This window comes from Hemitrygon akajei, chromosome 24, assembly GCF_048418815.1.
Source record: "Hemitrygon akajei chromosome 24, sHemAka1.3, whole genome shotgun sequence".
In the NCBI taxonomy this organism is placed as follows: Eukaryota; Metazoa; Chordata; class Chondrichthyes; order Myliobatiformes; family Dasyatidae; genus Hemitrygon; species Hemitrygon akajei.
In genome coordinates, this window is record NC_133147.1 from 47,402,639 (window position 1) to 47,429,347 (window position 26,709).

At 55.6% G+C, this 26,709-nt stretch overlaps 1 protein-coding gene across 1 annotated transcript in view; it reads right to left on the minus strand.

The window, feature by feature from the left end:
• Positions 1–25,182, minus strand: part of LOC140716060 (semaphorin-3F-like) — a 29,109-nt gene extending 3,927 nt beyond the window's left edge. Inside the window, 13 exon segments of the mRNA XM_073028746.1 lie at positions 630–763; positions 1,430–1,497; positions 1,996–2,153; positions 2,878–2,919; positions 4,965–5,053; positions 5,751–5,973; positions 9,518–9,662; positions 9,805–9,874; positions 10,174–10,202; positions 10,204–10,289; positions 17,798–17,934; positions 21,218–21,337; positions 25,093–25,182. Coding sequence (XP_072884847.1) covers positions 630–763; positions 1,430–1,497; positions 1,996–2,153; positions 2,878–2,919; positions 4,965–5,053; positions 5,751–5,973; positions 9,518–9,662; positions 9,805–9,874; positions 10,174–10,202; positions 10,204–10,289; positions 17,798–17,934; positions 21,218–21,337; positions 25,093–25,171 — 1,380 coding nt within the window. The 5' untranslated portion in view covers positions 25,172–25,182.
• Between the last annotated feature and the right edge of the window lie 1,527 nt (positions 25,183–26,709).

The following is a 26,709-nucleotide window of genomic DNA, read 5'->3' on the forward strand; positions in this document are numbered from 1 at the left end:
GGAGTGGAAGGAGAGTGGAGGGAAGGGGGCAGGGTTGGAGAGGGGGAAGGAAAGGGGGAGTGAAGGGGAGAGGGGCGTGGAGGGAAGGGGAGGGGGATCGGCAAGGGTTGGGGTGTCACGGGGAAAACAGAGAACAGATCAACAGCAGCAACAGCCGGAGCTCCCCCCGAGCAGAGAAAGCGTGAAAAACACAGACAGACACGTTAACAGAGACCTTACGCTGTCAGACACTCTCTCTCTCACTCTCTCTCTCTCTCTCACTCTCACTCTCACTCTCACTTAAAAACACACAGACACGTAAACAGAGACCTTACGCTGTCAGACACTCTCTCTCTCACTCTCTCTCTCTCTCTCTCTCACACACACACACACACACACACACACACACACACACACACACACACACACACACACACACACACACACACACACACACACACACACACACACACACTCATTCTCACACCCTCTCCACTACCTGTTACCCCGTTCCGAACCACCGCTCCGGCTCCTTTTCCTCATCCCCTTCGCACACTCCGCCCCCTCCATCGACCGGGAACCTGGCCCCCTCCAGCTCTCCCACACTCACAGCACCGCCAACAACGTCCCCCCGCCCCGAGTGTCCGTACCAGTTTCCTCCGGGCGGCGGAGGGCCGCTCCACCAGCCACTTGGTGGTGGCTCTGGGCGATCGCGGCCGGCACTCCAGGAATGTGCTGCTCCCCTCCACACCGAACTGAATCGTGTTCGAATCCAGCCTTCCCACTGCGGGCAGAGAGAAACCCGGTCACCGGCAGCTCACCGTTCCCCGGGGAACTCAACCCACAGTACCCGCCTCCCTAGGTCAGACCCACATCGGGAGCACCGTGCACAGTTCCCATCTCCGTATCCCTGGGTCAGACCCACACCGGGAGCACCGTGCACAGTTCCCATCTCCGTATCCCTGGGTCAGACCCACACCGGGAGCACCGTGCACAGTTCCCATCTCCGTATCCCTGGGTCAGACCCACACTGGGAGCACCGTGTACAGTTCCCATCTCCGTATCCCTGGGTCAGACCCACACCGGGAGCACCGTGCACAGTTCCCATCTCCGTATCCCTGGGTCAGACCCACACCGGGAGCACCGTGTACAGTTCCCATCTCCGTATCCCTGGGTCAGACCCACACTGGGAGCACCGTGCACAGTTCCCATCTCCGTATCCCTGGGTCAGACCCACACCGGGAGCACCATGTACAGTTCCCATTTCCGTATCCCTGGGTCAGACCCACACCGGGAGTACCCGGCACAGATCCCATCTCCATATCCCTGGGTCAGACCCACACTGGGGGCACCCGGCACAGATCCCGTCTCCGTATCCCACGGTTCCCGTCTACCTGGTGAAACAGATACCATCCCCACTGGTTCTGGAGGGCGTTCTCAGGCTCCCTACCTTTCATGTGGAAACCCTGGCACTGACGAATGGGGTCACCATTCCTGACGTCCTGCCGTCTGCTCCGACTGCGGGATGGGGTGGTTGGGGGGCGGGGGGGAAGGATGGAGATAGGAGGAGAGAATTGATTATCTTGATAGTTCGCCCGATTCCCCTCCAACACTAAATCCCCCCATTCTGTCCTGTCCATTCCCCTCTGTCCCCCTTCACCTACCATCTAACCCCTCCTTACCCCTCTGTCCCCCCCACTATCTGTCCACACCTCTCCCTTCATCCTGTACTCTCTCTCTCCGCCCCACCCCTCTGTCCCCTGCCCATCACCGATTACCCCTGCCCCTTCTATCCTCTTGCAGACCCGTGCGCTCCACCCTCTGTCCCCTCCTCGCTTCGCCCTCCAACCAGCCTCTCCTCACCTCCCCATCCCTTCTATTTCTCTCTCCCCTCTCTGTCACATCCTCCCTCCCTCCCGCCTCTCAGTCCCCTTCCTCCCCCTTCCCTCCCTCTGTTCTCTCCTTCCCTGCCTCCTGCAAACTCTCTCCCCTCCCACCTCCCCGTTATTGACTCACCGTTTGGCCGCCGGGCTGTACCGGGAACAGGCCCGTCCGTCCCAGGCGCAGTAGGGGTCCCGTGCCAGGCAGCAGTCGGCACATCCCCGGCCGTAGAGCGCACAGCGGTGCAGGGAGACCTGCGTGACCCCCACCTCCGACGACACGTACAGCTGCTGCTGTGGAGCGGAGAGAGAGAGAGAGAGAGCGTTAGCACCCCGGGGGTGGGGGCGGAAAGGGGGAACGGGCTGAGGTCTCGTAAAGCATCGGTCAGACCGCACGGAGTATTGGGAGCAGTTCTGGTCTCCTTATCTTGGAAGGGTCGTGTTGGAGACGGTGCATGAGAACGATCCTGGGAATGAAAGGGTTAACGCGGGAAAGGCGTTTGAAAGCTCTGGGCTGAAGTTGACAGGGGATCTCACTGAAACGGAATGAATATTGAAAGGCCTCGACAGGGTGGACGCGGACAGGACGTTTCCTATAGTGGGGGGCGGGGGGTCCATGACCAGAGGGCGCAGCCTGAGAATAGAAGGACGTCCCTTTCGAACAGAGATGAGGAGGAAATTCCACAGGTTCCATGGTGAACCTGTGGAATTTGACACCACAGACGACCATGGAGGCCAGGTTTTTGGGTGTATTTAAAGCGACGGGTTCTTGATCAGTGATGGTGGCAAGGGATACGTGAAGAAGTCGGGAGAATGGGGTGTTGAGAGGGAAATGATGGGCCAAGTGGACTAAAACTGCTATGGTCTAACGGTGAGAGGGCAGGGAGGTAGGGACTGAGGAATGAGGCAGTGATGAGGGGGGGGGGAAGGAACAGATAGGAGGGAGGGTGAGGCGAGTGCGAGGAATCCTTCCCCATTCCACAACCATCCTATGCGATCCTGGTTCACGTGTCCTTACTCGTTTCGAGGAGATCTGAATGTCCTTCACCGCCGCGGGAGTCTGCAATGGCACAGAGATTTGAAGAGGGTTAGAGCACGACAGAGCCTCCCTCTAACCCCAAGATCACCCAGAGCAGGGGGGCTCTCCCTCTCCCCTCTCTACCCCCCCCCCCCCCACTCCCTCTCAGCTTCCAGTAGAGATTAAAATTCAATGTCCCTAGGGTCACCAGTGACCAGAAACTCAACCGGACCAGCCACGAGAACAGGCCAACGGTTGGAGTGCTTTGGTGAGGGAGCCTCCCCCAACATCCCAAGGCCTTTCCCATATCTACAAGTCAGGAGCGTGACCGGACGCTCCCCACTTGCCCGGCTGAGTTAGTCTGTGCTCTCTGCATCCACCACATTAGCTTTCCCACAACTTGTCTGGGTAAGTGTGGCTCCAACGACTCTCAAGGAGAATGATACCATCGAGGGCAGAGACTGCACTGTACCCAACCCCAGAAACGCTCCCTCCCCCCCTCCACCACAGTGCTAACTTTCCTCCCCATCCCAACTGGAATGCTTCTCCTCGTTCCCTGTCCCAACAAAGAATCAGCGGGCTCACGCCCCCCCCCCAATCTACCCCAACCGAGAATCCGTGAACTATCACCTCTCGCTCCCCAGCCCATCTTGGAATCAGTCCCTGGTGGACCCTCAACCTTCTATCCCCAGCCCAACGGGGGGCTGGTGGACCCTCAACCTTCTCTCCCCAGCCCAACGGGGGGCTGGTGGACACTCAACCTTCTCTCCCCAGCCCAACGGGGAGCTGGTGGACCCTCAACCTTCCCTCCCCAACCCAACGGGGAGCTGGTGGACCCTCAACCTTCCCTCCCCAACCCAACGGGGAGCTGGTGGACCCTCAACCTTCTCTCCCCAGCCCAATGGGGGGCTGGTGGACCCTCAACCTTCTCTCCCCAGCCCAACGGGGAGCTGGTGGACCCTCAAACTTCTCTCCCCAGCCCAACGGGGAGCTGGTGGACCCCCAACCTTCTCTCCCCAGCCCAACGGGGGGCTGGTGGACCCTCAACCTTCTCTCCCCAGCCCAATGGGGAGCTGGTGGACCCCCAACCTTCTCTCCCCAGCCCAACGGGGGGCTGGTGGACCCTCAATCTTCTCTCCCCAGCCCAATGGGGAGCTGGTGGACCCTCAACCTTCTCTCCCCAGTCCAACGGGGGGCTGGTGGACCCTCAACCTTCTCTCCCCAACCCAACGGGGGGCTGGTGGACCCTCAACCTTCCCTCCCCAGCCCAACGGGGGGCTGGTGGACCCTCAACCTTCTCTCCCCAGCCCAACGGGGAGCTGGTGGACCCTCAACCTTCTCTCCCCAGCCCAACGGGGGGCTGGTGGACCCTCAACCTTCTCTCCCCAGCCCAACGGGGAGCTGGTGGACCCTCAACCTTCTCTCCCCAGCCCAACGGGGGGCTGGTGGACCCTCAACCTTCTCTCCCCAGCCCAACGGGGGGGCTGGTGGACCCTCAAACTTCTCTCCCCAGCCCAATGGGGAGCTGGTGGACCCGCAACCTTCTCTCCCCAGCCCAATGGGGGGCTGGTGGACCCTCAAACTTCTCTCCCCAGTCCAACGGGGGGCTGGTGGACCCTCAACCTTCTCTCCCCAGCCCAACGGGGGGGCTGGTGGACCCTCAAACTTCTCTCCCCAGCCCAACGGGGGGGGCTGGTGGACCCTCAACCTTCCCTCCCCAGCCCAACGGGGGGCTGGTGGACCCTCAACCTTCCCTCCCCAGCCCAACGGGGGGCTGGTGGACCCTGCACTGCTCCGCAATCCAACTGGGAATCAGTGGATCTTCCCCATCCCAAATGGATATGGGTGGACTCCCTGCTGCCCCTGTCCCAAACGTGAATCAATAGACTCTCCACGTCGCAACTGGGAATCAAACGATCCTCCCCGTTTCCAATGACACTGGTAGATCCTCCCCTACCTGGGACTCTCTCCACCCCACTCCTCAATTCAGCTGTGAATTGGTAGACCTACTATCACCTGGAAATCAGTGGACATCTCCAGCCACCTCCCCGCCCCCCCCCCCCAACATCCCTCTCCGACCCACTTACTCGGAAAACCTGAACCTCCTCCAGGGTCACTTCCTCCATTTTGCCCTTGGAATCCGTCAATACGACCACCTTCTGGACCGTGCCCAGGTCTGTGGGGTGGGGTGGGGAGACCAGACACAAAACTTGAGGGTGAAGGTATCGCCCCACAGCTCCCTCCTCACTGCCACTCCCAAAGTGCAGGGCTCCCTCCACAGTGTCCTGCACACCCTCCTTCCCCCAGTGCAAATCTTCCTCCTCACTGTCCCTTCCCTAGCATGGAGCCCTCTCCTCACAACCCCTCCCCAACGTGGAGATCCCTCCCCACCACCCCTGCCCCATCACAAAGCTCCCTCCTCACCACCACCCCTCCCACAGCATGGATTTCTCTCCTCAGCGCCCCTCCCCCAGCACAGAGCTCCCTCTACAATATCCCTTCCTACCACGGAGCTCCCTCCTCACCACCCCTCCCCCAGCATGGAGCTCCCTCCTCACCACCCCTCCCCCAGCATGGAGCTCCCTCCTCACCATCCCTCCCCCAGCATGGAGCTCCCTCCTCACCGTCCCTCCCCGAGCATGGAGCTCCGTCCCTCCCCCAGCATGGAGTTCCCTCCTCAGCGTCCCTCCTCCAGCACAGAGCTCCATCTACAATATCCCTCCCTACCACGGAACTCCCCCATCACCATCCCTCCCCCTAGTGTGCAGTTCCCTCCTCAATGCCTCTCCCGCAGCATAGAGCTCCCTCCTCAACCTCCCTGCCCCCCCCCCCCCCCCAGCATGGAGCTCCCTCCTCCCCACCCCTCCGCCCACCTGTGCCGAGGAACAGCACCTCGTAACGCCCGTCCACCGCGTCGACCCGATCGACGGCCAGGGCAGTGAACCGGTAGGGAGTACCGGTCCTGAGCACCAGGGGGCGGCCGTGCGTGGGCTGCACCGCGTTGTACATCAGCGGGTGGGTCCGCACGAAGTGAAGGAAGCCGTCCCGATAATCCTTGCTGGTGCGGACGTCCGGCGTGAACTTGCCCCCTGCGCACTGAGGGAGGAGAGGGATCAGACCCCCGGCTCACTGCCTCCCTCCCTCCATCCGCCAGCACCTTCAACCACCGCCGAAACCGACCTCGCGAAACCTTTTATCCCCCGCTCCCGCTATAGGACAGACACGGAGATAGTGGCGAGGGCAGAGAAGAGATTGACCAGGATGCTGCCTGGATTAGAGAGGGTGCAGAGGAGATTCACCAGGATGCTGCCTGGATTAGAGAGGGTGCAGAGGAGATTCACCAGGATGCTGCCTGGATTAGAGAGGGTGCAGAGGAGATTCACCAGGATGCTGCCTGGATTAGAGAGGGTGCAGAGGAGATTCACCAGGATGCTGCCTGGATTAGAGAGGGTGCAGAGGAGATTCACCAGGATGCTGCATGGATTAGAGAGGGTGCAGAGGAGATTCACCAGGATGCTGCCTGGATTAGAGAGGGTGCAGAGGAGATTTACCGGGATGCTGCCTGGATTAGAGAGGGTGCAGAGGAGATTCACTAGGATGCTGCCTGGATTAGAGAGGGTGCAGAGGAGATTCACCAGGATGCTGCCTGGATTAGAGAGGGTGCAGAGGAGATTCACCAGGATGCTGCCTGGATTAGAGAGGGTGCAGTGGAGATTTACTGGGATTCTGCCTGGATTAGAGAGGGTGCAGAGGAGATTCACCAGGATGCTGCCTGGATTAGAGAGGGTGCAGAGGAGATTCACCGGGATGCTGCCTGGATTAGAGAGGGTGCAGAGGAGATTCACCAGGATGCTGCCTGGATTAGAGAGGGTGCAGAGGAGATTTACCGGGATGCTGCCTGGATTAGAGAGGGTGCACAGGAGATTTACCGGGATGCTGCCTGGATTAGAGAGGGCGCAGAGGAGATTCACCAGGATGCTGCCTGGATTAGAGAGGGTGCAGATGAGATTCACCAGGATTAGAGAGGGTGCAGAGAAGATTCACCAGGATGCTGTCTGGATTAGAGAGGGTGCAGAGGACATTCACCAGGATGGTGCCTGGATTAAAGAGGGTGCAGAGGACATTTACCGGGATGCTGCCTGGATTAGAAAGGGTGCAGAGGAGATTTACCGGGTTGCTGCCTAGATTAGAGAGGGTGCCGAGGAGATTTACCGGGATGCTGCCTGGATTAGAGAGGGTGCCGAGGAGATTCACCAGGATTAGAGAGGGTGGAGAGGAGATTCACCAGGATGCTGCCTGGATTAGAGAGGGTGCACAGGAGATTTACCGGGATGCTGCCTGGATTAGAGCGGGTGCAGAGGAGATTCACCAGGATGCTGCCTGGATTAGAAAGGGTGCAGAGGAGATTCACCAGGATGCTGCCTGGATTAGAGAGGGTGCAGAGGAGATTCACCAGGATGCTGCCTGGATTAGAGAGGGTGCAGAGGAGATTCACCAGGATGCTGCCTGGATTAGAGAGGGTGCAGAGGAGATTCACCAGGATGCTGCCTGGATTAGAGAGGGTGCAGAGGAGGTTCAGGAGAGATTTACCAGAATAATACCTGATGAGAGAGAGTGTCTAATGAGGACAGGCTGTGTGAGCTGGGGCTTTTCACGTTGGAGTGGAGGGTGAGAGGTGACTTGATAGAGGTGTCCAAGATGATGAGAGGCAAAGTTCGAGAGGACTTTACCTCAAGGCAGAAATTGCTAATACGAGGGGGCACGATTTTAAGACGATTGGCGGAAAATATTGACGGGACGTTAGAGGTCGTTTTATTTACACATAGAGTACTGTATCGGGATCATGGAACATCCTGCCAGGGGTGGTGTTGGGATATTTCAGAAACTCTTAGATAGGTACGTGTACGATAGAAAAAATGGAGGGATATGTGGGCGGGGAGGGTGAGGCCGAACGTGGGTTATGTTAAAGGGTCAGCACCGCATCTTGGGCCAAAGGGCATGTACTGTTCTGTAATGTTTGATGTTCTGTGTAGCCATGGTCGAGACAATAAATCACTTTGACCGACAGACTTAATGTCTCAACGTCACATTCAAGTCCCTCAATTTATATTTCAGTTCCCCTTACTCCCTCCTCATTGCCCCCCCCCACAATGCAGAGCTCCCTCCTCTCCACCCTTCCCACAGCACAGCGATACCTCCTAATCGCCCCACCCGCAGCACAGCGATACCTCCTAATCGCCCCTCCCGCAGAACAGCGCTCCCTCTGCACAGTCAGGGTGGATAACTGCAGTGCATTTCGCAAGTGCTCTCTGGAGGCGCTGTGGAAGAGGGAGGGAGCGCCTTTGCGGGAAGAGAGAGGAGGTTGAAGAGAGAAGGGAGGAAGGGGAGAAGGAGGGGGTAAGGAAGGGGGAAGGGAGAAGGAGGAACAGAGAGGGGGTAAGGGGAGGTTAAGAGCGGGGGTAAGGGGAGGGAGAGAGAGGGGAAGCGGAGGGGAGTGTTGTGTGTCTTGGGGAGTGGACAGGACAGAGGAGTGTGTGAGGGAGGAGGGATGAGGGAGGTGCCGGAACGGATTGTGGGGCCTCCTGCGGCCGTTTCCCTGTCCCACCAGCAGAGGGAGGCAGCGAGCCGCACCCGGCACCGAGACCCGGCGGCAGCTTCCCAGCTCCCCCGGAAAGCTGAAGCGACAGCACGAGACCTCACCCCTTCATCTGTCCCCCCATTTCCCTCCCACCCCTTCATCTGTCCCCCCATTTCCCTCCCACCCCTTCATCTGTCCCCCATCCTCCCACCCCTTCATCTGTCCCCCATCCTCCCACCCCTTCATCTGTCCCCCCATTTCCCTCCCACCCCTTCATCTGTCCCCCAATTTTCCCCCACCCCTTCATCTGTCCCCCCATCCTCCCACCCCTTCATCTGTCCCCCCATCCTCCCACCCCTTCATCTGTCCCCCCATTTCCCTCCCACCCCTTCATCTGTCCCCCCATCCTCCCACGCCTTCATCTGTCCCCCCATTTCCCTCCCACCCCTTCATCTGTCCCCCCATCCTCCCACCCCTTCATCTGTCCCCCCATTTCCCTCCCACCCCTTCATCTGTCCCCCATCCTCCCACCCTTCATCTGTCCCCCATTTCCCTCCCACCCCTTCATCTGTCCCCCATCCTCCCACCCCTTCATCTGTCCCCCCATTTCCCTCCCACCCCTTCATCTGTCCCCCATCTTCCCACCCCTTCATCTGTCCCCCCATTTCCCTCCCACCCCTTCATCTGTCCCTCATCCTCCCACCCCTTCATCTGTCCCCCCATTTCCCTCCCACCCCTTCATCTGTCCCCCCATCCTCCCACCCTTTCAACTCCAGGAAGCTGTGACTCTATTGACTCATCCTCTTTGTTATTTGTCTGTCTCTTTCCTCCCCCCCTCTCTCTGTGTCTCTATTCTGTCTCCCCCTTTCCCTCCCTCAACTCTCTCACACTCCACTGGAGGTCCCTCTCCGTCCCTCCACCAAGGGAAGCTGGGTGTGGCCACTCTGCCCTGACAGGTTGCTGCTAGACCCCCCCACTTCTCCTTGCCCCCCCCTGCTCACTCCCAACCCACGCCCCCCCTCCCCATCCCTCGGTAAGGGGAGGGACAGCCTATGAACTCACCGCGCCCGGCCGGGGGTAGGGCACGCGGCCGGTGTAGGGCCCCCACTGGAAGTGCCGCCCCTCGCGGTGGGCGAAGGGGCCGTTGAAGACCGTCCGGACGTCCGACAGGGAGTAGACGCAGACCGCCGAGCCTCGGAACACGGAACTGGAGGCAGAGCACAAGAGTGAGGAGGGAGAAGAGAAAGTGAGGGGGGAGAGGGAGGAAGGGCAGAGAGGGGAGGGGAGAAAAGGGGGAATGAAGAAGGCCGGGGCGATAGAGTGGGGCGGGGGGGGGTGAATCCACTCACCCCGAGGTGGAAAAGACGCCATAAATCCGTGGATTTTTCTTGTCCTGGGTCGGCTGAATGAAGACATCGGCTGTGGGTGGAGTTGAGGGGGAGATGTGACGTGGGTTTGCCTTCCATTGCCCCCTCACCTTCACTCACTCTCATCCTCCCCCAGTCACCAGTCCCATCTCCTCTCACACCTCTCCCCACCCAAGCCTCCCTCTCTCCTTCCTTTTATCCCCTCCTGTACAGCTCTCCTTCCCTCTCACCTCACCCCCCACCCCACCTTCCCTCCTCCCTCATCACTACCCCCTCTTCTTTTGCCTCCAACCCCTTCCTGTCCTCTCTCCCCCTCCCCTCCTCCTCCTCCTCCCTTCCTTCATGACTCACTCAGCTCATCGAAGGTGGTCTCCACGCCATCGGGCCCCGCCACCCCCGCACACCAAGCGGGCCTTCAGGAAGCTCGTCCACTTGTTGACCAGGGAGCGTTGTCCTCCGCCGTCGTTCTGAGGCAGGAGGGGAGCGGGTTAACTCAGCCGCGAGGGAGGGAGGGATGTTCCCAGCCCCAGGCGCGCCCAGCCCTAGAGGGACAGGACACTCACTCCCACCACCAAGCGGGGGACGGGAACCAGAGTGCCAGAGCGGACCAGCAGAGTGGTTGTACAAAGAAATCAGGACCACGAGGGTGAGCTTGGCGCTAATGTGTCGGGAGCTCAGGGCACGGACCGACTCCTGGGATTATGTCATTGTAGCCGTGAGTGAGACTTGTTACAGGAGGGGCTGGACTGGTAGCACGATATCCCTGGATCTGTTGTTTTAGACATGATAGAACCGGCAGGGGCTAAGAGAGGAATTGTGGCTGGACTAGTAAGGGAAAATGTCAGGGCAGGACAGACTGGAGGGGGTCTATGGGTGGAACTGGGAAATGAGGAGCTAAATTAACAGGGCTAAATTGCAGCCCACCCAACACTCTGGGGGATTTAGAGGAACCAGTTTCTGGAGAGATTGCAGACTGTGGCAAGGTTGTGATAGTGAACTTTCCACATATTGACTGGGACTTCCAGGCTGTGATGGACGGGAAAGAGCCCATCAGACGTGTTCCGGGAAATCTCCTTCATCGGTACGTAGAAGTCCCAATGGGAGAGTGGGTCTGCCGTTAGAGAATGCGATAGGGCAGGCGACAGAAGAGAGGAACACCTTGCGTTTACTGATGAAAATGCCCCTAGTTTCGAGATGATTATGGAGAAGGGTAAGCCTCATCCCTGGGCTGAGATTCGAAGTCAGAGGAAGGCCAGTTGTGATGGTATCAGAAAGGATCTGGGAGGTGTTTATTGGAACAGGCTGTTTTCTGGCAAAAGTGTAACTCGCTAAGTGGGAGGCCTTCAAAAGTGAAACTTCCGAGAGTACAGTTTGTACGTTCCTGTCAGAGTAAAAGGTTTAGGCAACCTTGGTTTTTGAGAGACATTGAGGCCCTGGTTAAGGGAAAAAAATGAATTGCATAGGAGGAACAGGCAGGCCGGAACAAATGAGGGATTTGAGGAGGGTAAGAAATGCATGAGGAAGAAATCAGGAGGGCCGAAAGAAAACGCGAGGTTGCCCCAGCAGTCACGGAGAAGGAGGATCCCAAGGGGTTCTACAGATATGTTCGGAGCAGAGGAACTGCCAGGGTCACGGTTGGACCTCTGGAAGATCTGTGTGGATTACTATTTGCCAGAAGAGGTCGCACTGGATTTCTGTATCGACATTTACAGGAGACGGACAGTCGATAGAATGAGGCAAAGCAGCGGTGAGTTCATTGACCCTGTACCGATGACAGAGGAGGAGATGTTTGCTGTCTTGAGGCAAATCAGGGTGGATAAATCACCAGGGCCCGAGAAGGTGACCCTGTGGGAGGCAAGTGCAGAAGCTGTAGGGGCCCTAGCAGAGATATTTAAATCATCCTTAGTGACAGGAGAGGTGCCAGAGGACTGGAGGATAACCGATGTCGTTCTATTGTTTAAGGACAAACCAGGGAATTAGAGACTGGTGAGACTGACGTCGGTGGTGGGAAAACCATTGGAAGGTTTTCTCAGGGACCAGATGTGTAAGATCGAGGCACATGAACGTCAGCGAGTTAGACCAGCGGGAAGAATTTCAAAAGAAGACATAGAGCGAGCGCTGGAGTAGAGGGAGTCAGAGTAGGAGGTCTTTGGCTCAACGGGGCTTCACCAATAACGAGGTAGGTTAATGGTGGAGAATAGGAATAGGGAGTATGTCTGTCAGACCGGTGTTCTGTACCGGGAGTCAGATGTGTACCGGGAGACTCCCAGCCTCCCGGATGGCCACATCTGCGCCCGGTGCGTCGAGCTGCAGCTCCTTAGGGACCCCGTTAGGGAACGGGAGATGCAGCTCGATCACCTTCGTCTGGTCAGGGAGAGTGGGGAGGTGATAGAGAGGAGCTATAGGCAAGTAAACACACCGGGACCTCAGGAGGCAGGTAAGTGGGCAACAGTCAGGAGAGGGAAGGGCAAGAGTCAGATACTAGACAGCACCCCTGTGGCTGCCCCCCTGAACAGTGATTACTCCTGTACTGTTGGGGGGGGGGAACGGCCTACCTGGGGGAAGCAGCAGTGGCCGTGCCTCTGGCGCAGAGACTGCCCCTGTGGCTCAGAAGGGTAGGGAAGGGAAGAGGATGGCAGCAGTGATAGGGGACTCTATAGTCAGGGGGTCAGACAGGCGATTGTGGACGCAGGAAAGAAACTCGGATGGTAGTTTGCCTCCCAGGTGCCAGGGTCCGGGATGTTTCTGATCGCGTCCAAGATATCCTGCAGTGGGAGGGAGAACAGCCAGAGGTCGTGGTACATATTGGTACCGATGACATGGGTAGGAAAAGGGAAGAGGTCCTGAAAACAGACTACAGAGAGTTAGGAAGGAAGTTGAGAAGCAGGACCGCAAAGGTAGTCACCGTGGGATTACTGCCTGTGCCACACGACAGTGAAAATAGGAACAGAATGAGGTGGAGGATAACTGTGTGGCTGAGGGGTTGGAGCAGGGGGCAGGGATTCAGATTTCTGGATCATTGGGATCTCTTTTGGGCAGGAGTGACCTGTACAAAAAGGACGGGTTGCACTTGAATCCCAGGGTGACCAATATCCTGGCGGGGAGGTTTGCTAACACTACTTGGCAGAGTTTAAACTAGAATTGCTGGGGGGTGGGAGCCGAACTGAAGAGACTGGGGAAGAGGATGTTGGCTCACAAATAGAGAAAGCTTGGAGACAGTGCGAGGGGGAGGATAGGCAGGTGATAGAGGAGAGATGCACTCAGACCGATGGTTTGAGATGTGTCTATTTTAATGCAAGAAGTGTCGTGAACAAAGCGGATGAGCTTAGAGCGTGAATCAGTACTTGGAGCTTCGATGTTGTGGCCATTTCAGAGACTTGGATGGCTCAGGGGCAGGAATGGTTACTTCAAGTGCCAGGCTTTAGATGTTTCAGAAACGACAGGGAGGGAGGCAAAAGAGGTGGGGACGTGGCACTGTTGATCAGAGACAGTGTCACGGCTGCAGAAAAAGAGGAAGACATGGAGGGATTATCAACAGAGTCTCTGTGGGTGGAGGTTAGGAACAGGAAGGGGTCAATATCTCTATTGGGTTTTTTTTGTAGACCACTCAATAGTAACAGGGACATCGAGGAGCAGATAGGGAGACATTCTGGAAAGGTCTAATAATAACAGGGTTGTCGTGGTGGGAGATTTTAATTTCCTCAATATTGATTGGCATCTCCCTAGAGCAAGGGTTTTTGGTTTTTTTATTAGTTTTTTTAATACATTTTCTACATAGCTACAGATAAAAAAAACCCCGGATCAAAATGAAGAACATTGATACAGTGCAGAAATAAACATACAATAATAATATGATACAAAGAAAGATAATTGAGAAAGCACCCAAATTGAAGACATGTAAAATTAGTATCCTCCCCAAGCCCCGCAACAAAAAAAACTCCAGACCAACCACAACACAATATAGAGAATATAAATCAGGACAATCAAACCCCCAAAACTGTAAATACACTTAGCAACAGAAGATATTAATGCCTACTACAAAAAAAAGGAGCTGAAAGCAAGGGACCGAAAAAAAACCTTAGTCAAGAGGAAGGTTATGAAAGTACTCAATAAAAGGTCCCCAGATCTTATGGAACTTTAAATCCGAATTAAGGACTGAATAATAAATTTTTTCAAGGTCTAAGCAGGCCATAATGTCGTTAAGCCATTGAGCATGCGTGGGCGGGGCAACATCTCTCCATCTAAGGAGGATTAAACGTCTAGCCAGGAGAGAGGCAAAAGATAATATTCGACACTTAGTCGAACTCAGACGTAAATCTGTCTCACCCCAGAAACCGAACAAATTAAAGGGTTAGGTTCTAGAGCAAGGGGTTTAAATAGGGTGGAGTTTGTTAGGTGTGTTCAGGAAGGTTTTCTGACACAGTATGTAGATAAGCCCACAAGAGGAGAGGCTGTACTTGATCTGGTATTGGGAAATGAACCTGGTCAGGTGTCAGATCTCTCAGTGGGAGAGCATCTTGGAGACAGTGATCACAATTCTATCTCCTTTACCATAGCATTGGAGAGAGATCAGAACAGTCAAGTTAGGAAAGCATTTATTAGTGTAAGGGGAAATATGTGGCTATCAGGAAAGAACTTGGAAGCATAAATTGGGAATAGATGTTCTCAGGGAAACGTATGGAAGAAATGTGGCAAATGTTCAGGGGATATTTGCGTGGAGTTCTGCACAGGTACATTCCAGTGAGAGGGAAAGGATGGTAGGGTACAGAAACCATGGTGTAGAAAGTCTGTTGTAAATCTAGTCAAGAAGAAAAGAAGAGCTTACGAAAGGTTCAAAAAACTAGGTAATGGTAGAAATCTAGAAGATTATAAGGCTAGCAGGAAGGAGCTTAAGAAGGAAATTTGGAGAGCCAGATGGCGCCATGAGAAGGCCTTGGCAGGCAGGATTAAGGAAAACCCCAAGGCATTCTATGTACGTGAAGAGCAAGAGGATAAGATGTGAGAGAATAGGACCAATCAAGTGTGACAGTGGAAAAGTGTGTATGGAACCGGAGGAAATAGCAGAGGTACTCAATGAATACTTTGCTTCAGTATTCACTATGGAAAAGGATCTTGGCGATTGTAGGGATGACTTAGCGCAGATTGAAAAGCTTGAGCATATAGACATTAAGAGGATGTGCTGGAGCTTTTGGAAAGTTGGATAAGTCACCAGGACCAGACGAGATACACCCTAGGCTACTGTGGGAGGCGAGGAAGGAGATTGCTGAGCCTCTGGCGATGATCTTTGCATCATCAATGGGGGCAGGAGAGGTTCCAGAGGATTGGAGGGTTGCAGATGTTGTTCCCTTTTTCAAGAAAGGGAGTGGAGATAACCCGGGAAATTATAGGCCAGTGAGTCTTACTTCAGTGGTTGGTAAGTTGATGGAAAAGATCCTGAGAGGCAGGATTTATGAACATTTGAGAGGTATAATATGATTAGGAATCGTCAGCATGGCTTTGTGAAAGGCAGGTCGTGCCTTACGAGCCTGATTGAATTTTTTGAGGATGTGACTAAACGCATTGATGAAGGTAGTGCAGTAGATGTAGTGTATATGGATTTCAGCAAGGCATTTGATAAGGTATCCTATGCAAGGCTGATTGAGAAAGTAAGGAGGCATGGGATCCAAGGGCACCTTGCTTGTGGATCCAGAACTGGCTTACCTACAGAAGGCAAAGAGTGGTTGTAGACGGGTCATATTCTGCATGGAGGTCGGTGACCAGTGGGGTGCCTCAGGGATCTGTTCTGGGACCCCTACTCTTTGTGATTTTTATAATTGACCTGGTTGAGGAAGTGGAGGGATGGGTTAGTAAATTGCTGATGATACAAAGGTTGGGGGTGTTGTGGATAGTGTGGAGGGCTGTCGGAGGTTACAGCGGGACATTGATAGGATGCAAAACTGGGCTGAGAAGTGGCAGATGGAATTCAACCCAGATAAGTGTGAGGTAGTTCATTTTGGTAGGTCAAATATTGATGGCAAAATATAGTATTAATGGTAAGACTCTTGGCAGTGTGGAGGATCAGAGGGATCTTGGGTCCAAGTCCATAGGGCACTCAAAGCTGCTACGCAGGTTGACTCTGTGGTTAAGAAACCATACGGTGTATTGGCCTTCATCAATCGTGAGATTGAGTTCAAGAGCTGAGAGGTAATGTTGCAGCTATATAGGACCCTGGTCAGACCCCACTTGGAGTACAGTGCTCAGTTCTGGTCGCCTCACTACAGGAAGGATGTGGAAACCATAGAAAGGGTGCAGAGGAGACTTACAAGGATGTTGCCTGGATTGGGGAGCATGTCTTATAAGAATAGGTTGCGTGAACTCAGCCTTTTCTCCTTGGAGTGACGGAGGATGAGAGGTGACCTGATAGAGGTGTATAAGATGATGAGAGGCATTGATCGTGTGGATAGTCAGAGGCTTTTCCCCAGGGCTGAAATGGCTAACACGAGAGGGCACAGTTTTAAGATGCTTGGAAGTAGGTACAGAGGAGATGTCAGGGGTAAGTTTTTTACTACACAGAGAGTGGTGATTGTGTGGAATGGGTTGTCGGTGACGGTGGTGGAGGTGGATACGATAGGGTCTTTCAAGAGACTCCTGGACAGGTACATGGAGCTCAGAGAAATAGAGGGCTGTGGGTGACCCTGGGTAATTTCTAAAGTAAGTATATGTTCGGCACAGCTTTGTGGGCCAAAGAGCCTGTATTGTGCTGTAGGTTTTCCATGTTTCTATTTGGATAGTCAGCATGGTAGGTCATTTCTATCCAATCTTGCAGAGCTTTTCACGGAAGTTGCCAGGAAAGTTGATGCAGTCGATGTTGTCTACATGGACTTTAGCAAGGCGTTTGACGAGGTCCTGCGAGGGAGGCTGGCCAAGGAGGTTCGGTAGCTCGGCGTTCAAGACGAGGTAGTAAATTGGATTATTCTGGACATGGGTTTAGTGGGAGAAGCCAGAGAGTGGTAGTCGATGGTTGTCCATCTGACCGGAGGCCTGCGACTGGCGGAGTGCCGGACTAGTGCTGAGGTTGTTTCTGTATCGGCGGCCTGGTCGATAACGTGGTTAACTGAAGCAGCAGTTTTGCAGATAACATCGAGACTGGGGGTGTAGTGGACAGCGAGGAACACTATTGGAGCTTGCAGGGGGATCTGGACCAGCTGGAAAACTGGCCTGAAAAATGGCAGATGGAATTTAATGCAGACAAGTGCAAAGCAGGACCGACCAGGGGAGGTGTTACACAGCGAATGGCGGGGCACTGAGGAGGGTGGATTTGGGAATACAGGTCCACGATTCATTGAAAAGGGCATCACATGTGGATAGGGTTGTAAAGAAAGCTTTTGGCTCAATGGCCCTCAGAAATCAAAGTGCTGAGTACAGGAGATGGGATCTTATGTCGAAGTTGTACAAAACACGTTGGTGAGGCCTAGTCTGGTGTATTGTGGGCAGTTCTGGTCACCTGCCCTCAGGAAAGATGTAAGTAAGGGTGCAGAGAAAACTTACAAAGATGTTATTGGGTCTGGAGGGCCCAAGTTAGAAGGTAGAGTTGAATAGATTAGGATTTTATTCCCCAGAATTGAGAGGAGATTTGATAGAGGTCCGCAAAATGATGAGGGGTATAGATAGGGTAAATGCAAGCAGGCTTTTTCCACTGAGTTGGGGGAGACTAGAACTAGAGGTCATGGGGTAAAGGGGAAAGGTGCAGTGTTTCAGGGGAACATGAGGGAAACGTCTTCACTCAGAGGGTGGTCCAGTGTAGAAGTGGCTTTGATCTCAACGTTTAAGAGAAATTTGGACAGGTACATGGATGGGAGGGGTATGGGGGGGCGGGGGGGGGGTATGGTTCAGGTGCAGGTCGAAAGGACTAAGCAGATTGATGATTCAGCACAGACTAGATGGGCCGAAGATGCTCCCATGACTCCAACCTTCCCACACAGATCCGTGAACTCACCAAGCACACCCGCCCGATCCGGGAGTAGATCTGCCGGCTCCCGGCTTCCAGCGACTTCTCCCGGAAAAAGAAGTACACCTTGTCGTCCGTGCTGTCCGCACTGTCCGGGATCATCCGGGCACGGATGAAGATCGGATCTGCGGGGAGAAGGGAGAGGGAATCACAACTCTGGCCTCGCGGACAGCTCCTTCACTGCGGACGAGAGGAAGAGGGCGGGAGTGGGCAGGGCAGCGTGGAGGGGGGTGGGCAGGGCAGCGTGGAGGGGGGTGGGCAGGGCAGCGTGGAGGGGGGTGGGCAGGCAGCACCGATGCTCTGGAGCACCAGGGTCCCGGGTTCAATTCCCACCGCGCTGTCCGTAAGGTGTCTGTTCGTTCCCGCCGAGAACGTGTAGATTTCCTCCCTCTCTCCAAATGCAGAGAGGTTAGTTGGGTGTAATTCAGCAGACTGAACTCAACGTGCTGTATCTCTTAAGAAAAATAAAAGGTTTGGAGTACGGGCAGAGAAATGGCAGATGGAATACAGTGTAGGGAAGGGTATCGCCTTCACTATGGTCAGAAACTAAAGGGGTAGACCGTTTTCTAAAGAGCAAGCAAATTCAGAAATCAGAGATGCAAAGGGATTCGTGCAGGATCCCCTTGAGGTTAATTTGCAGGTTGAGTCGGTGGTGAGGAAGGCAAATGCAACGTTGGCACTCATTTCGAGCGGACTAGAACAGAAAAGCAAGGATGCTACGTTGGGGCTTTATAAAGCACTGGCGAGGCCTCACTGTGAGCAACCTTCTGCCCCTTAGCTAGGAAAGGAGGTGCTGGCATTGGAGAGGGTCCAGAGGGGGGTTCGTGAGAACTATCCCGGGGATGAAAGGGTTAATGTTTGAGTTGCCTCTGATGGCTCTGGGGTTGTACCTGCTGGAATTTAGTAGAATGGGGGTGGGAAGGGGGCACCGTTCTGTGCTGGGACTTGAGAAACTGAGTTACAGAGAAAGGTTGAATAGGTTAGGACTTTATTCCCTGCAGCGTAGGAGAATGAGGGGAGACTTGATAGAGGTATATAAAATTATGATGGGTATGGATAGAGTGAATGCAAGCAGGCTTTTTCCACTGAGGCTAGGGGAGAAAAAACCCAGAGGACATGGGTTAAGGGTGAAGGGGGAAAAGTTTAAAGGGAACATTAGGGGAGGCTTCTTCACACAGAGTGGTGGGAGTGTGGAGTGAGCTGCCAGATGAAGTTGTAAATGCGGGCTCACTTTTAACATTTAATAAAAACTTGGACAGGTACATGGATGAGAGGGGTTTGGAGGGATATGGTCCAGGTGCAGGTCAGTGGGACTAGGCAGAAAAATGGTTCGGCACAGCCAAGAAGGGCCAAAAGGCCTGTTTCTGTGCTGGAATGTTCTATGGTTCTAAAACCAATCAAATATTGAAAAGCCTAGACAGAGTGGATGTGGAGAGGATGTCTCCTATAGTGGGAGAGTCTATGACCAGAGGGCACAGCCTCAGAATGGAGGGACGTCCATTTAGAACAGAGAAGAGGAGGAATTTCTTTAGCCTGGGGGTGGTGAATCTGTGGGATTCATTGCCAAGTCACTGAGCATAGTTAAAGAGGGGGTTGATCTATTCCTGGTTACTCAGGGTATCAGGAGAATGGGGTTTGAGGAGGGTAATAAGTCAGCCATGATGGAAAGGTGGAGCAGACTCTCGATGGGCCCAATGGCCTAAACCTGATCCTATGTCGTATGGTCTAACTTTTAGAACGAAGTTAAATGTTTCTGTAGCGTTACACTTGTCCTCTCAGTGTCAATCACCAAAGGTTCTGCAGCTGCTAGAACGCACACAAAATCAGACAGGCACAGTAACGTAATGGTTAATCACGATGGGTGACCGAGTTCAAATCCCGCCACTGCCTGTAAAACGAGGAATGCTCTCCCCGTGACCGCGTGGGCTCCCCACGGCCAGTAAAAACCGCTCAGTGGGTGCATTGGTCATTGTAAGTTGTCCCGTGATTGGTGGGGTGGAAAGGCCACATTATATCCAATAACTACACAAACCGCTGGGGGAACTCGACAGGTCGGGCAGCGTCTGTGGAGGGGAACGGACAGTCACCGTTCCGGGCTGAGCCCCTTCATCAGTCCTGACAAACGGAGTCCTGGGAAGGCCCAGTAGCGTAGCGCTGTTGCCGTACCAGCAACTCGGGATTATTTCCGCCGCCGTCTGTACGTTCTCCCCATGATCTGTGCTGTATTGTAGGCGGGGTCAGTTTATCGTCTCACACGCAGAGACGAGTTCCTACCGCTGACTCACGTCTCACCGCGTGGGCCTCCTCCTGTTCCCTCCCTCACTCCAAAGCAGCACGGGTTAGGGAGCCGTGGGCACCTGGCACAACGCTCGCTGATTTGATTTGACGCAAACGGGGCAGTTCACCGTCTTCCGATGGACATGTGACTAACCTTTGAAATCTTTATCTCTACATGTGAGGGGAAGGGTGCGAGGGTTAAGATGCTTCCCTTACACTCACTGGCCACATTGTTAGGTGCACCTGCTCGTTGATACAAATAACCAATCGGCCAATCACGTGGCAGCATCTCAATGACACGGAGCACGCAGACACGGTCAAGACCAATCACCAGAAAGGGGAAGAAATGTGATCTAAGTGACTTTGACTGTGGCATGATTGTTGGTGCCAGATGGGGTGGTTTGAGTATCTCAGAAACTGCTGATCTCCGGGGATTTTCACGCACAACAGTCTCTAGAGTTTACAGAGAATGGTGTGAAAAACAAAAAAACATCCAGTGAGCGGCAGTTCTGTGGGCGAAAATCTCTTGTTTCTGAGAGAAAATGGCCGGACTGGTTCAAGCTGACAGGAACTCAAATGACCATGGTTTACAACAGTGGGGTGCAGAAGAGCATCTCTGAACGCACAACACATCGAACATTGAAGTGGACGGGCTACAAGAGCAGAAGAGCACACCGGGCTCCACTCCTGTACCTGATAGCGGGGCCACTGACCGCACATCAGTGACTCTGATCATGTCAGAGTCCCCTCGATCTCATCTGATGCCCCCCTCAATAACCTGCAATTGACCTCATCAACAGGATCCTGATGCTCCTCAGCTCTGACCAGCAGGCTTATAAACACCTCCCACGTGAGAAATGCAAACCCCCCCCCCCCCCAAATTCTGTCCTTTGTCCCCAAGGTGCAGTCTGATCCTGTTCCGAAGCTGAGTTGTGATCGATGTTTCCTAAATGCTCCCCTCCCCGGCCAGAAACAAGCAAGAGAAAATGTGCGGATGCTGGAAATCCGAGCAACACAAACAAGATGCCGGAGGAACTCCCCTGGCTAGGCTCTTTTCCCAATCAGGATTAAGTCGCAGGGAGCTGGCTACTTCCAGAATCCCCTCCCATATCGCGTGGCTCTCCCGCTTACCGTTAAGCCACCTCGAGTCGTGCTGTTCCGTCCGGATGGCCGGACCATCTCCCAGACTGCGGAATACCGCTGCGTCCATCCCCATAAAGTCGACGTGGACCCCGGCATAGAGACTCCCGTCTAGGGAACGTTGGCGGTGAGGGAGGAGACATGGCAGGTGTCAGATCGAGGAAGGTGCTTTTACTTGCTACCTATTCCGGGATTGCAATTCCCACCTCCTCACCGCACCTCCCTCCTCCACCTACCACCTACTCCCTCCTCACTGCCCACCAGCCTCACCTCCTCACGACCCCTCCCTCACGCACCGCACCCTCCTCCTCACCATACACTCCCTCACACCACTACCCCTCCTCACTGCCCCTCCCTCGTCACCAACACTACCTCCTCACTGCCCCTCCTCCTCACAGCACCCTCCTCTCACCAAGCCTACCTCCCTCCTCTCCCGCCCCCTCCCTCTTCACCAACACTACCCCTCCTCACTGCCCTCCTCACCTCACCGCCCCTCCCTCTTCACCAACACTACCCCTCCTCACTGCCCCTCTTCACCAACTCTACCCCTCCTCACTGCCCCTCCCGCCTCACCGCACCTCCCTCCTCACCAACACTACCCCTCACTCACTGCCCCTCCCTCCTACCAACACTACCCCTCCTCACTCTGCCCCTCCTCACCGCCCCTCCCTCTTCACCAACACTACCCCTCCTCACTGCCCCTCCCTCCTCACCAACACTACCCCTCCTCACTGCCCCTCCCTCCTCACCAACACTACCCCTCCTCACCGCCCCTCCCTCTTCACCAACTCTACCCCTCCTCACCACCCTTCCCTCCTCCCAACTCTACCCCTCCTCACCACCGCTCCCTCCTCCCCAACTACCCCTCCCTCCTCCCCAACTCTACCCCACCTCAGCACCGCTCCCTCCTCACCAACACTACCCCTCCTCACTGCCCCTCCCTCCTCACCAACACTACCCCTCCTCACCGCCCCTCCCTCTTCACCAACTCTACCCCTCCTCACCACCCTTCCCTCCTCACCAACTCTACCCCTCCTCACCACCGCTCCCCCTCCCCAACTCTACCCCTCCTCACTGCCCCTCCCTCCTCACCAACCCTCCCTCTTCACCAACTCTACCCCTCCTCACCACCGCTCCCTCCTCCCCAACTACCCCTCCCTCCTCCCCAACTCTACCCCTCCTCAGCACCGCTCCCTCCTCACCAACACTACCCCTCCTCACTGCCCCTCCTCACCAACACTACCCCTCCTCACCACTGCTCCCTCCTCCCCAACTCTACCCCTCCTCACCACCCCTCCCTCCTCACCAACTCTACCCCTCCTCACCACCGCTCCCCCCTCCCCAACTCTACCCCTCCTCACCACCGCTCCCCCTCCCCAACTCTACCCCTCCTCACTGCCCCTCCCTCCTCACCAACTCTACCCCTCCTCCCCATCTCTACCCCTCCTCACTGCCCCTCCCTCTTCACCAACTACCCCTCCTCCCCAACTCTACCCCTCCTCACCGCCCCTCCCTCTTCACCAACTCTACCCCTCCTCACCGCCCCTCCCTCTTCACCAACTCTACCCCTCCTCACCAACCCTCCCTCCTCCCCAACTCTACCCTCCTCACCACTGCTCCCTCCTCCCAACTCTACCCCTCCTCACCACCCGCTCCCCCCTCCCCAACTCTACCCCTCCTCACCACCCTTCCCTCCTCACCAACTCTACCCCTCCTCAGCACCACTTCCCTCCTCACCAACACTACCCCTCCTCACCGCCCCTCCCTCCTCACCAACTCTACCCCTCCTCACCACCGCTCCCCTCCCCAACTCTACCCCTCCCTCACCACCCTTCCCTCCTCACCAACTCTACCCCTCCTCACCACCGCTCCCCTCCCCAACTCTACCCCTCCTCACTGCCCCTCCCTCCTCACCACCCCTCCCTCTTCACCAACTCTACCCCTCCTCACCACCGCTCCCTCCTCCCCAACTCTACCCCTCCCTCCTCCCCAACTCTACCCCTCCTCAGCACCGCTCCCTCCTCACCAACACTACCCCTCCTCACCGCCCCTCCCTCCTCCCCATCTCTACCCCCTCCTCACTGCCCCTTCCTCTTCACCAACTCTACCCCTCCTCCCCAACTCTACCCCTCCTCACTGCCCCTCCTTCTTCATCAACTCTACCCCTCCTCCCCATCTCTACCCCTCCTCACTGCCCCTCCCTCTTCACCAACTCTACCCCTCCTCCCCAACTCTACCCCTCCTCACCACCGCTCCCCCTCCCCAACTCTACCCCTCCTCACTGCCCCTCCCTCCTCACCAACCCTCCCTCTTCACCAACTCTACCCCTCCTCACCACCGCTCCCTCCTCCCCAACTACCCCTCCCTCCTCCCCAACTCTACCCCTCCTCAGCACCGCTCCCTCCTCACCAACACTACCCCTCCTCACTGCCCCTCCTCACCAACACTACCCCTCCTCACCACTGCTCCCTCCTCCCCAACTCTACCCCTCCTCACCACCCCTCCCTCCTCACCAACTCTACCCCTCCTCACCACCGCTCCCCCCTCCCCAACTCTACCCCTCCTCACCACCCTTCCCTCCTCACCAACTCTACCCCTCCTCACCACCGCTCCCCCTCCCCAACTCTACCCCTCCTCACTGCCCCTCCCTCCTCACCAACTCTACCCCTCCTCCCCATCTCTACCCCTCCTCACTGCCCTCCCTCTTCACCAACTACCCCTCCTCCCCAACTCTACCCCTCCTCACCGCCCCTCCCTCTTCACCAACTCTACCCCTCCTCACCGCCCCTCCCTCTTCACCAACTCTACCCCTCCTCACCAACCCTCCCTCCTCCCCAACTCTACCCCTCCTCACCACTGCTCCCTCCTCCCAACTCTACCCCTCCTCACCACCACTCCCCCCTCCCCAACTCTACCCCTCCTCACCACCCTTCCCTCCTCACCAACTCTACCCCTCCTCAGCACCACTCCCTCCTCACCAACACTACCCCTCCTCACCGCCCCTCCCTCCTCACCAACTCTACCCCTCCTCACCACCGCTCCCCCTCCCCAACTCTACCCCTCCTCACCACCCTTCCCTCCTCACCAACTCTACCCCTCCTCACCACCGCTCCCCCTCCCCAACTCTACCCCTCCTCACTGCCCCTCCCTCCTCACCACCCCTCCACCAACTCTACCCCTCCTCACCACCGCTCCCTCCTCCCCAACTCTACCCCTCCCTCCTCCCCAACTCTACCCCTCCTCAGCACCGCTCCCTCCTCACCAACACTACCCCTCCTCACCGCCCCTCCCTCCTCCCCATCTCTACCCCTCCTCACTGCCCCTTCCTCTTCACCAACTCTACCCCTCCTCCCCAACTCTACCCCTCCTCACTGCCCCTCCTTCTTCATCAACTCTACCCCTCCTCCCCATCTCTACCCCTCCTCACTGCCCCTCCCTCTTCACCAACTCTACCCCTCCTCCCCAACTCTACCCCTCCTCACTGCCCCTCCTTCTTCACCAACTCTACCCCTCCTCCCCATCTCTACCCCTCCTCACTGCCCCTCCCTCTTCACCAACTCTACCCCTCCTCACTGCCCCTCCTTCTTCATCAACTCTACCCCTCCTCCCCAACTCTACCCCTCCTCACTGCTTCAGCCCTGGCGTGGTGCTCCCTCCTTGCCACACCACCTCCCCCCACCATCTCACTGCCCCTTCCACAGCATGGCATCCTCCCTCACTGCTCCTCCCCCCTTGTGGCCCTCCCCATAGCGTGGCACGCCTTCCCCATCACCCAACCCTCCTCATTCCCCCCCCCTCGCCACCCATCCTATAGTGTGGTGATCTGTCCCCTTCCTCCCAACGATGCACTCCCCAGCCTCACTCACTGACTAGCGCGGCCATACTCTCGTCCCGGGGGTCGAAGGGACACTTCCCTTTCCCGGATTCCGTCCTGCCGGTGACCATGCGGAAGATGTATTCCTGGAAAAGGACACATGGGAAGCCGTCAGCTTGCCAGGGTTCTGGGGCAAAGATTCTGGGAACCGGTCGGCAGGGGAGGGGGGGACAAAGTTAAAATACAGAAAAACCTATGTAAACAGTCACGCCCGGAGACAGCCCCCTCTAGTGGATGGTGCCTGGCATCGGACCTTCAGCTTCTCCTCGGACAGACATTAAATCCAGCAGACTTCACCCCCTCCGCAATCCTTCCCCCCTCCCAAAAAAGATGGCTTGTCGATCCAATTTCAATCTCAGTTCGCATTTTCCCAATCTTCACCCCTCAAACGAGGTGTCGACATTGGCGAGGGCCCAGAGGGGGTTCCAGAGAATGATTCCGGGAATGAAAGAGTTAACGCGGGAGGAGCTTTTGCTGGCTCTGGGCCTGTGCTCACTGGAGCTTAGAAGGATGAGGGCGGATACCTCGTTGAAACCTAAAAATGAATCGTAGGTCCTCGACAGAGTGGATGTGGAGAGGGCGTTTCCTGTAGTGGGGGAGTCGAGGGCCAGAGGACACAGCCTCACAGTTAGAGGGACACCCATTTAGAATGGAGGTGAGGAGGAATTATTGAGCCGGAGGATGGTGGGTCTGTGGGATTCAGTGCCATAGGCAGACGTTGTCGCTGGTCTATTTAAAGCAGAGGTTTAATCCTGGTTCTTGATTCGCCAGGATGTCAAAGGTTACGGGGAGAAGGTAGGAGAACGGGGTCGAGAGGGATGATAAATCAGCCATGATGGAAGGGCGGGGCAGACTCAATGGGCCAAAAGGCCTCATTCTGTGCCCATGGTTCAGGGTCTTACTGAATTCCTCTCCCCACCCCCACAGCTCTGATAGTGGGGACCTTTCTTTCGGTCTCAAGGACCCACTTTCCAACATTGCAGAGACCAGCAAAAAGACTTTCTATTCAGAGTTACAGCGCAGTGAAAGGCCACTCAAACCAACGAGCCCAGATACACAACTACACTCACGTGTCTACTGACGGGTACGAGGAACGTTTAAAGCAGATTGAATTGACTCTATTTCTTACATCCTTCACATAAATGAAGAGTAAAGATCTTTATGTTGCATCTCCATCTAAATGTGCCGTGTGCAATCATAGTGATTTATAATATTTTATAATAAATAGAACACTCAAATCATCAGTCTGACGGCCTGGTGGAAGAAGCTGTCCTGGAGCCTGTTGGTCCTGGCTTTTATGCTGCGGTATCACTTCCCGGATGGGAGCAGCTGGAATAGATGGTGGTTGGGATGACTCAGGTCCCCAGTGATCCTACGGGCCCTTTTTACACACCTGTCCTTGTAAATGTCCTGAGCAGTGGGAAGTTCACAACTACAGATGCGCTGGGCTGTCCGCACCACTCTCTGCAGGGTCCTGCGATTGAGGGAGGTGGTTCCCAGCACCAGGCAGTGATGCAGCCAGTCAGGATGCTCTCAACTGTGCCCCTGTAGAAAGTTCTCGGGATTTGGGGGCCCATACCAAACTTCTTCAACCGTCTGAGGTGAAAGA